At 37.4% G+C, this 11,993-nt stretch overlaps 1 protein-coding gene across 1 annotated transcript; it reads left to right on the top strand.

The window, feature by feature from the left end:
• The first annotated feature begins 634 nt into the window (after window positions 1-634).
• LOC105033052 (uncharacterized) lies at window positions 635-11,772 on the top strand. The gene is made up of 6 exons (XM_010907700.4): window positions 635-1,106; window positions 1,183-1,307; window positions 1,406-1,502; window positions 1,724-1,833; window positions 2,194-2,268; window positions 11,446-11,772. Exons 1-6 carry the CDS (start codon window positions 1,037-1,039, stop codon window positions 11,494-11,496), a joined length of 528 nt encoding a protein of 175 aa, XP_010906002.1. The 5' UTR covers window positions 635-1,036; the 3' UTR covers window positions 11,497-11,772.
• Window positions 11,773-11,993: the final 221 nt, after the last annotated feature.

Consider the following 11,993-nt stretch of genomic DNA (forward strand, 5'->3'; position numbering starts at 1 on the left):
TGATTAAAAGCATAATTTTGATTTCTTTATCTTAGATTAAGATTTCTTGAAATTTAATGTATGCTAACGAGGAATTTAAATTAAAAGCATCATTTAAAAGCATAATTTAAATTAAAAGCATAATTTGGATATTATTGGACTTTGTGAAATATTGAAGGTTGAATTTAGCCGCTTAAATTTAATGTTTGAACTTAGTTATTTACTTTTATTCTCCTACATGACTTATGATAGAATGCATTGTATGCTTGCGAAAAGAGTTTTATATAAATATATGATGGTTGCTGTATGTCTGGCTCATGAATTTAGGTCCAAGATATGACACCCATGCTGCAATCAACTAAACTAAGGGACCATTTTTCCTTGATTCATTCATCAGAACATTAAATAGTCAAATAAACCAATATTTATCGAAAGATTGCATCATTACTCCTAGTTTTCTTGTGTACAATCATCCATTTGTCATTTTCTACACATACGAAGGGTTGTATATATGAATCTTAAAACATTGGGTAAACAATAAAGGGGATGGCATGTACCTCAAACTTATCCTACAAAGAACATCTACAAGTACTCTCTCGGATGCACCAGCTTGGACACTTAAATTGGATGAGCCGATGGTGTAGAGAGGCTCTTGGCCTCTATCTCCAGCCTCTTTTTCGTTTTTTCTGCGACATCACGACAGAGAAATGTGTAGGGTTCTGTGATATCTTTTTTGTCCTCGGCACGCAACACCTTCGCCCCACTTCTTTTCTACGGAAAGAGACGAGATCGACGAGCCCATCTCTTCCCCTCCCTCCACCTTCTCACTCTCTCTCCCTCTGGGTCGCCCTCGCAACGTCCAACCGCCAAAAGAAAGGCTTGATAGATCCCATCGGCCCCCTTCGCCACCAAATCCCCATCGTCGTCATCGCCAACCAGAAGCCCACATCCGATCCTCTTCCCTTCCTACACCTATCTCTTTATCCTCCCATCTCTCCCCAACTCCCCCCCCCCCCCCCCCCGGCGCGAGAGAGATAGAGAGGAGAGGGCAATCGAAATGGGCAACGCCTCGTCGATGCTGACCCAATACGATATAGAGGAAGTCCAGGAGCACTGCAACTATCTCTGTACGCCTTCCCACCTTCTCTCATCTTTTTTCTCTTCTTCTCTCTTTATTATTCTGAATCCATTGAGTTGGTTTAGTCTCGCTGCAAGAGATAGTCTCCCTCTACCAGAGATTCTGCCAGCTGGACCGTAACGCCAAGGGATTCATCTCTGCCGACGAGTTCCTCTCCATCCCCGAATTCGCCCTCAACCCCTTCTCCCAGGTGTCATGACTGAGCCCTCCTCCAAAAGTTGCGATATTGAGTCTCTTCGTGTCTGGATTCTTATCAAAGTTCTATTTTTTTTTGAAACTTCGTTGCAGAGGTTGCTAAAGATGGTCGATGGATTGAACTTTAAGGACTTTGTGGCATTTCTTTCAACATTCAGCTCGAAAGCCACCCTCGAGCAGAAGATAGAATGTGAGAATCTAGTGTCAATTGGTGGTTTTTCCCCCTTTTTTATCTTTTTTTGATTCAAAATGTCATCTTTAGTTGTCGATTGGTCTTTTTTTTTTGACTCAAAATGTAATCTTTAGCTGTCAGTCGGTGGTTTTCTGTTTCAAAAGGTGTTTTTAAGTGGCAAGATTGTGGCCGAAGAATGGGTTAATATGAATTGTTTGATGGTTTGATGTCTGAAACAGTGATATTTAAGGTGTATGACATTGATGGTAAGGGAAAAGTGACTTTCAAAGACTTGTTGGAGGTGCTTCGTGATTTGACAGGATCTTTCATGTCTGAGGAGCAGAGAGAGGTGATATTTTGGTCCCGAAGGTTTTTATTTTCATTATAGTTCTAAACTTTCCTAGCATTGTTTCTGTTGTTGTCATATATATATATATATATATATATATATATATATATATATATGTTGAGTACACTCAACACATTTAGATTTGTGTCTTGATTTTGGGTAAATTAGAAATAATTTGTAGTAAAATTCATAATTTACCACCCATCAGTGTTGTAGGGAAATTGATTGACATAGCAGCTGCTAGGCTTACAGCTACAAACAGGGCTTAACATTTAGGTGCATAGAAAGAAAAATTTTGGTGGTATTAAAAATGCATATTAAGACTTCCTGACAACTGTATCTTCTTATTTTGCTTTTCAGAAAGTTCTGAGCCAGGTATTGGAGGAGGCTGGTTACTCAAGAAATTGTTCACTTTTGTTGGAAGATTTTGTTAAGGTAGTCATTTTGTTTTATTATTTGATTTGTTTTTAATTAATTTCTACATATTCAAAATTGCAAGGTTGGTTTGGAAAAAAATCGCGACAGGTTTGGTTGATTATGTTTCTTGGAAATGGATGATTTTCTATTTTCTTGGTTAATCTCATATTCTATACTGTTATGCGATTAATAGTTGTGCATCTATGCTTGCATGTGCTACTTAAGATTGTCTAAAAAAGTGATTTTCATTCTTTGCCAAAGTGTTGGTCTTGCATTTGCATGTGTATGGCATGGGATGATGAAGTCATCATGAGTCCTTGGAAAAACGCTAATTTCTTTTTATGTCAAAATGAAATTTTGATCAATTCCTCTATCAAGAGGAAGTCTTAATGAGTATGTGTAAAGTTCATATTTTGTATCAGTCCTGAACTTGCACATTTACAATATATTATCAGAACACTTTTGTGTATCCTTCTATTTAGGAGAAGTCTTCTAATGCTATACTTTGTTACCTGCATATAAAGGCACATGTGCATGCATGCATGCTGCGGGGAGCTGTCATATAATATATACTACTTAAATAAGCTCATGTGTCTACATCTCCACATGCAAGCACCACGGGAGCTTAGGCTGTGTTTTGTGGAGCTATTAACTTGTGTGTGCTTGCTTAGTTACAATGTTAAGGTCAAATACCCATGCATTATCAGTCATCATTACCATGCATTGGAAAATCAAACCATTAAGAAATGAATGTCTTAATTGAAACAATTCTTTTCAATGGATCTGTTCCTTTTCTGATCGAAACAAGGATTTAAGTTTTGACTCAAACAAATCCTTTTCGGTTGAGACTGAACTAAAACTAACCCCTAGTGCAGGTTTCTGTCAGTTTTGACAATTTCATTCAGTTTCAGTCAAAACTAGTATTAAGTGATTAAGTTTTATTCTGGTATTTACTATCATATTGTGGTTATTCGTTTTATTTATATAAGCACATAGGCTACATACTATCATTTTTCGATAATTTTTCATTCTTTTTCTTGGATTAAAGGATAAACCTTGATGGATGGTTGGCCTCTAAAAGGCCTTTATTATAGTACTTTGCAAAGGGTAACATGAATATCTAAACACAAGATACATTACAAGAATGACATCCTTTTCCATATAAAATAAATATAACATTCTATGACCACATATATTTGATTGAGCAGTGACTTAATCACAAATATGAGAAAGAAACATCCAAATTCAATATGTTTGTAAATTGTAAGCTCTACTGAAAAATGATGAAAACATTTAATGTACTAAGCACTAAAAGGCTTAAACATAATGAATTTTCAAACAACCAAGGTTCAAGGAACAAAAATAATTACCTACATAACACAAAATACCAATATATTTAATAAATTTTACTTATATGTAATATTAACTTTAGTCTAAAATTGTTGAAACTACATAAATAGAAAGCTCGAATAACATAAAGTATTATGAAATGAGAAATAACCTTGTTTTTATATTCTTGTAATTTTCCTCTGTTCTGTCATTATTTTTTTTTAAAAAATTCTTTATTTTTTTACTAAAACTCCAAAACTTGTGGTGAAATTTGTCAAACCGCCAAAACTATCAGAACTTCAACACCATAGACTTGTCCAAAACAGAAACTAAACTTTCAAATCTTTGATCTGTGCCATTCATAAGCTTAATGTAAGTTGGACACTTGGACCCTAGATTATATATGTGATCCTGACTATTTACCTTAATTTCATAGGTGAGATTCTAAACCTTCATATCCTTTTCTACACTAACAAAACCACCATTTTCAAAAGCAAAACATCTGAGAAGAAAATTCCAAATCCCATAGCGAGCTTTTTCTCTCTTTTTGCTCTTTACTGTCAATAGTTTAACTTCTAGATGAAGCCCACCAGAGTGCATGTTAATGTTGCTATTCAGCTTGCTCATTACTCTTATCACTAGGTTAGATCTGCAAGCATCACCGCTTCAATGGAACATATGGACATGCCATAAGCTAGACATGTATGGAGCGTGTTTATGTATGGGAACACATGCTAGTGTATAAATAAACGTGTGTACAACTATAACACAAATTCTTAAAGCAATTGACTTTATAATTAGTTTTATCACTAAATTTTTCAGCTTCTTTCTTGCAAGAAAGTCTGCTAATTTGCTTCTTACTCTTAGAATGTGCTAATGTTGGTCCTCTGATTCTTTTATAATTTTAGGACTATCTTGAGAAGGTATATTGTCAGACGTGGTATCTTGGCTGACTCATTACGCCAGTCAACAAACAATTTTGAGTTAAACATGATATCAGTCTAGTAAATGTGCTAATCTCTTTCTTAACATATCTAAGACCTTCTAAAGTATGTCAAAATTAAATGATATGAATTGGGGGCAAGGGAGACATGTATCTGTCTAGCAAATGTGTGTGTCTGCACTTGCTAATTTACAATATTGAGGTCAATGTTTGTGCATCATCTGTCACCATTATCATGCCTTGAAAATCAGATTATTGAATGCCGTATTGTCTTAAATGAGCCAACTTGTTTTCATGCATCTCTTCTCTTTCTGATCTGAACCATATACAAGGTTAATCTAAGTGGATTCTTAGAGTATATATGTGATCCAAAATTGAGGATTAAGTTTCACCCAGACCAGCCACATATCATTTGGCATGTACCATCTTGGCCATGAATCAATAGAGGACACCCTTCAAGATGGTTCTGCAAGCAAACTAACTCCATACTGATCCATATTGACCTGAACCAATCTGATAACCTTTTCCTCTCTCTCTCTCTCTCACTCACTCACTCACTCACACACACTCAGAGTTGGGGGGGGGGGGTATTCGAACCAGCTCATGCCAAATCTTTATAGCCCTTACCATGGTACATGCTGTGCAGGCTGATGACTGCTACAAGTTCATACCTTGATTGTTAAATCCTTGATCTCAACCATCCACTTACCCTTTATCAACCTTCTTATCTTTTTTTCTAAACTCTTTAAACTAAAGTTGAAGATCTCGGAAGAAAATTCCATAGCCCCCACCATTCTCTCTCTCTCTCTCTCCCCCTCCCTCCTTCCTCCCCCGCCCTTTTCTGATCTTTAATCAGTTTAATCTTTAGATGAGGCCTGCAGTTCATATTAATATTGTTGACCAGCTTGACCATTTGCTACTGTCACTAGGTTAGACTTGCAAGCGGCAAAAAGCTAGCGGCCATGCTAGTGGAACATGTATTAAACATGACATAAGTCATCATGTTTATAATTGTGGATTAAACATGGCATAAGCTATCATAGTTGTCGCATATGTGCTTGTATATTTGTGTGGAAGCATGCATTTGTACATAGTGCACATGTGCACAATTATAATGCAGATTGTTACAGAAGCTCGTTAACTTTGCTACTTAATTTGGCAGCCACATTTTGCAAGAAAGTCTGCTTCCTGCTTTTAGAATATGCATGTAATCAACTTCTACGGGTTCTCTATGATCTTAAGACTTTCTTGAGTTGGTGTATTTTTGGACATGATGGCTTGGATGAATCAAGACGTCAATCTGTGCACTATTAAGTCAATAATAATCAGTCTGGTACTCATGCTGGTCTCTTGCTTAGCATGTTGTAAGACTATGCAGTTCAATGTGATGAGTGGGCAATGAGGGAGAAATATATTGTAGTCCACTTGCAGATGCCCGCAATTCTCCAGTATCTCTACAATATTATCTTGAACTAGGCTTGTCCTCTTTGTGTCACTGTACGAGTTTTATCCCATTTAGGGCTAGTTTGGGAAATCCAGCAAGATTGAGCTGGATTTCCCATTAGATTGTCGATTACATGGCCTGTTTAAGTAAGGCCCATATCCCTCTCCAGCCCAAATCTTGTGGAAGAAGGAAAGAAAAAGCTCCATAGCCCTTTTTTTCATCCTACAGTCCAACAGGCCAATCGATGGGATCTGGGTCAAGACTAGGATGGGCCTTTAGAAAAAATTGGCTGGGCAGGCTAAGAAGCCCGATTCCTATAGGAAATCCAGCCCAGTCCTTAAAGAAAGTCCCGTTCAGGAATACCTGGCCAGATCTTGCTGGATCCGTAAGATAGATCCAAGAGAAGGAAGGTAGAGAGTTGGGAGAAGGAAGGAGAGCATGGGGTTGTCACAGGGCTTGATCCCTGCAGTATGAAAACTAGACCTTGAGAGTTCTTTTTTTTTCCCCCCTCTTGGGGGATCGGGCTGGCTTGACCACATGGACTCTTCAATGCAGGCTGAAAGCCTACAGGGATGTCTAAACCAAATCGAAAGAAGTTAATCCTGGGAATCACTGACCAGGGGAACAGGCACCATTTAATTTGCCAATCACAGAGCCACTCATGTGACTGAGCCATATGCTTGATTTGGTGGGAGGATTCACCCACTCAACTAGCAAGAAACTTGCAGAAAATATTTTCTGATTCAAAAGGCTTTGGAATTCATTTCATTGATAATTATAGTAAGATAGACCCTTATTACACTGCCTGCAATAAATGCTAGACATTTTTTCATTGAGATTACAACTTACTAAGGGGCCAGACACATTGAGAGACAGTCCAAGTTACCAAATGTTAATAAATTGAAACAACTAAGTAGTAATGTCTCAAAATAAAGTCAAGGCTGCAGAATCTGCAGCTTGGACTCTTCTAATAGCTTTCTGATTTGTATTGCATGTCATCAGATTTTGCTTCTGCATCATTCTCCTAGCTTGAAAAGAAATTGACCTCAATTTTGAAGTCAAGTCTTTCCACAACAACTCATCCATCTTCATTGGTTCTTCAGCTGATTTCCATGCATCTTCAGAACTTGGTTTGCCTCTCCAGTGAACCAAATACTGAGTGTAAATGCCGTGACGTGTAGTGATAAAGCTCATGTCTAGACAGTAAGTGGCTTTGAGGGAGGACTTTGCATGAAGCAGAATGAAACCCTATCCTTGTCACTGTAGTAATAGTGAAGAAAGGACTGATTGTCAAATTCCAGAAATTCTAAGCAATAGTCATTTGATCCCAACTTCTTAGAATTTTGCCCAGATTTTCTTTTCTTGAGCTTGTTATAAGCTCCAACATGAAATCTCTCTTTTCTGAGATATACAATAACCAGATTACCTTGCTGAAATTCAACCTCTTTTCTGTGGATATCAGCATGAGGCCTGTAGAGTTCCTAGAACTGCTTCAGTTGCTTATTTACCTGATCATGAATACTTTTGACGTGAGCAACAAATCTTCAACTTCCATGCTTACTCTAGACTAATTTGCCAATGACAATAAGTGCAAAGCATGATGAGGATTTCTGTCATAGATTACTTCAAAAGTAGTCATTTTAGCAGACCAATGAAGAGAGTCAACAAACTCTGGTCTCTTTGGATTGTTGCCAATCCAACTTCTCAACAGATTTCCAGGAGATCTATTCACAACCTCAGTTTGGCCATCAATTTGCAGATGATAGCCACTAGAAAACTGCAATTTAGTTTCCAAAAGCCTCCAAAGTTTTCTCCAAAAGTGACTAGCAAATTGAATATCATGATCTGAAGTGATGGACCTTGGAACACCATGTAAATGAACTACTTCTTGAAAGAATAAATGGCAATATGAGAAGCATTGTTAAAGCTCTTATGAGGTATAAAATGAGCCGTTTTAGAGAATTGATCGATAACAAAAAAGATGCAATTGAGTCCATTCTGAATTGTAGGCAGACCAAGAATAAAATTCCATAGATCCTCTCTAGTTAACTATGGAATAGGAAGAGGTTGGTATAAACCTGTATTCTGTGTACTCCCTTTGGTCCTTTGGCATACAAAACATCTTTGCACAATCCAAGCTACATCACATTATAAGTTAGGTCAAAAGTATCACTCCTTCACAAATGGTTCTGTTTTGTCTTTTCCAAAGTGTCTACCAACTCCACCTGCATGCAATTCTTCAATGACAAATATTCTAAGTGAACCTTTAGGTATGCAAAGCCGATTTCCTTTGAAAAGGAAAGCCATTCATGATCATGAATTCCTGCCTTTTCCTTCATCTAAGTCCTGCAACACTTTAGTGGATATCAGATCTTCTGCATAATATTCTGGTAGGAGATCAAATCCATAGATCTAATAAGAAAGATTAGTGAGCAAGTTGTACTTTTGCTTAAGGCACCCGCAACCTTGTTAGAGAACCACATTTATGATTGAAAACAAAGAATTTTTTTCAAAGTGAGATACCCAATCCACATGATGAGAATTCAGCTTTTTTTGTGCTTTGAGAAATCTGAGGTTTATGGTCAGATTAGAGAATAAATTAAACTCCAATGAGATAATGCTCCCAATGCTGTAACGCTTGAAGGTTGAAGCACAGTACATACTTCTTTGTCATAAGTTGAATATTTCAGCTTGGAATCACTAAGCTTTACACTGAAATAGGCAATTGGCTTTCCTTGTTGCATTAGAACAGCACTAAGAGCATCAAATCCAACCTGGAATGTCTTTGTGAAATCAGGAAGGAAACACCGGAGTTTCAACAAGCTTGTATTTCAGAAATTGCAAACTCTTTTCAGCATCACTTGTCCATTGAAATTCCTTCTTCCTTAAGACATCCATCGAGCAGCTATAGTACTGAAATTATTCATGAAACAGCGATATGATGAAGATCAAGCATGAAAGCTTCAAACATCAGCGAAGCTTTTAGGAATTGGTCAACCAAGAGTAGCCTGAATCTTCTCATCATCCACCTGAATGTCTTCTGCAGTTCCAACATAGTCTAAAAGTTTGTCAGTCAAAGCAACACATCTTTAGGTTGATATATAACTGATTGTCATATAAGAACTGGAATTCTTCTGCCAATAGCTTTTAGTGTTGGTTCTTATCCTGGATATAGATCAAAATCTCATCAAAATACATGACAACAAATCTGCCAATAAGCTTCGTCAAAACTTGAACCGTAAGACTCATAAAACTACATGGAGCGTTGGACAATCCAAATGGCATGTCAAGGCATTCATGCAGCCCACCTTCAGTTTTAAAGGCTGTTTTCTGCTCATCACCATGTTTAATAAAAAATTTGATGATAGCCACCATGCAAGTCTATCTTAGAAAAGATTTTTTTCCCCAGAAAGTAAATCAAACATGTCATCAAGCCATGGAACTGGAAATCTCTGTCACACAGTCATCCTATTTACGGCCATACTAATGCACATTGTCCATGCTCCAGCTTTCTTGGGAGTTAAAATTGCAAGAACAGGGCAAGGACTTTTGGACTCTCTAATCAGCCGTATTTTAAGTTAATTCATCAACTTGTCTTGGGTGGCTGCTATGATGAGGCAAGTTAGGATGTCCAACACCTGGAATAAAGTCAATCTGATGTTGGATATTGCGGAATGGAGGCAAACCAGCAGGTAGTTCATCTGGAACTAAGCCCTTAAATCTGTCCAGCAAGCTTGAAACTTCTTCTGGAATCTGTTTGTTACCTTCTTGGCTTCTCCCATAGTCACCACGGCATATGCTACCTTCTCCCTCGTACTCAAAAGTTTTGCAAGATAGCAAGCTGATTTGGCTTCTGGTTTGCACATTAGGAGGAACATTCCTGGATGGATTCAGCACCTTTCCCCATTTCTAACAAGAGAATAAGTATTTTTTTCTTCCATCATGCTGAGCATTTCAATCAAATTGCCTGGGCCTTCCAAGGATATACCAAAATAAATCTCATCTTCATACTTAACAATGGAAAATTTAATCAAGCTCTTCTCTGTGACCATTAATCTCACCTCCCTTCATCAGCCATGACATCTTGTAAGGTTTAGGATGGGACTCAGGTGCAAACTTCAGTTTTGTTTCATGATTTTAGATGGTGTGTTCTCATGACTTCTAGAATCAATCATCAAAACACGTCTTACCATAGGTCAAACCATAAGTTTAGAAAATATTGCGACTCAACCACTGGTCAACCTGGCGAATCACAATATTTTCTCCATCACAATTAGCATCATAGTGCTTCTCTTCAGGTTCTTCATCTAAGATTGGTTCTTTCTCTTCTTCTTCATGCTAATCTTCAGCTAAGTTCACTTCTGCCTTTTTGTAGAACACTAATATGCGCTGTGTCCAGCCTCTCTACATGTGAGACATTGGAAATTTTGTGCAGCAGTAGCCTTCCCATGCTCTTTATCTGTACGGCCATCACTTGGGTTTGGACATCCCGAGGTAGCTGCAGAAGTTTCCTGGTTCTGCATGGCTGCCTTCATCTTAGAATTCTCACCCTTCCTGAAAGACCATTTGATCTTTCCTTCAGCATTGAGAGCCATTTGATATTCTTCTTCCAAAGAGTGAATGGAATGCATCATCAACTCACTGAGTAGACTGACTTTCAGACCACTCCTTTATACAGTGTCAAGCTCCAAAAGTCCAGGAATTTCTTAGATTTTCTTTATCACTCTATAGATGTTGTAGATCAATCATCTTCACGAAGAGAACTGACAGATATATCATGAAGCTTTTGCATTTTGAGCAAATCCTGCAGTGTTTCATGAAATATATGGATTTACTCATTCATTCCTGTTTCTCTATGTACATGATTTATGGTTCATATCTTGGAGCTTAATAATTTGTCTGACAGTAAGATTTTCATCTATTACATTGTCTTTAAACAGCTGGATGACATGAACGCTTCAAAATGATGTGAAGCTTGCAATATAACATTCCTCCTCTTTTCAAAAACCAGTTACATTGGGGATAACCAAATCTATAAAAATAAAATCAGTATAGGAAGGTTCAAGTGCTGGGCTAATTCCTGCACGGGTCTGCACAGCACCAGTGATCTCCTTTTCTAAATATTCTTTTTAATTAGAGAAAGGGCTTTTAATTTCTTTTTTTTTTTTTTGTTCTAATTTTTAGTTTAGGCACAGCCTGGCAAATGTCCCAGCAAAGCATGTGCAGAATACATTATTCTTTCCTCCACTAGGAAAGAAAAAGGGGGAAAAAATATAAAGGCAAAAGAACAAGAACAAGATAACAAGAATGGCAACAGAGAGATCACACAAGCACACAAAAGAACAACTATCAATCTCTTCTCCTGATACTATTAATTTCACAATATTATTGATATCCGTCCTTCAAGGAACGATAAAGATGTTCTCTGCTGCTTTTAATGCATGCTATCCTCTTGCTCATGGTGCATGTCTTATTTCAGATTCTTGGCAAACCTGGCTTGAAAATGGAAGTGGAAGTGCCAGTTGACTAGATATTGCCGGACTTTGTACAGAGGCTTCAATCAAATACAGGATCATCCTTGTTCAACAACTTCAAGACTAAGAAATAAAATGCTTAATTTTTGCTCTTGAATAAGATTTTTGATGTGTTATAAATAGAAAAAATATAAATTTTGGCTTACCTTCCTCGAGCTTTTTTAATTTGGTTAGCATGTTATATTCTCATAATGTCATATGCGTGTCAAACTGTAACACAGAACCGAAGTAGTTTTTTTGAGCAATCAAGATGGGGGTAGTTTTGAGATTGATATTGTGACTAACATAGAGCCTGGATAAGGGCGAAAACATGCAATGCTAATTCTGTCTTTTTGCTTGGTCAGAAGGCTGGTTCAACAATTCACATTTTAAAGAAGGAATCTATGTAAACGGCCATCTTAAATTCAGTACATGTAATTTGCTTATTATAAAAATGAGCCTGCCAAATGTTGCCTTTGGGAAAACTTGCTGTTCAGTGGAATCAAGTAATTTC

This window comes from Elaeis guineensis, chromosome 1 (genome assembly GCF_000442705.2).
Source record: "Elaeis guineensis isolate ETL-2024a chromosome 1, EG11, whole genome shotgun sequence".
Taxonomy (NCBI): domain Eukaryota; kingdom Viridiplantae; phylum Streptophyta; class Magnoliopsida; order Arecales; family Arecaceae; genus Elaeis; species Elaeis guineensis.

Bases quoted from the DNA above. Each gene is read 5' to 3' on its own strand.
- LOC105033052 (XM_010907700.4), top strand. From the start codon at position 1,037: ATGGGCAACGCCTCGTCGATGCTGACCCAATACGATATAGAGGAAGTC. The intron at 1,308-1,405 runs GTGTCATGACTG...ACTTCGTTGCAG, and splicing joins CCCTCAACCCCTTCTCCCAG to AGGTTGCTAAAGATGGTCGA. The intron at 1,503-1,723 runs GTGAGAATCTAG...TGTCTGAAACAG, and splicing joins CCTCGAGCAGAAGATAGAAT to TGATATTTAAGGTGTATGAC.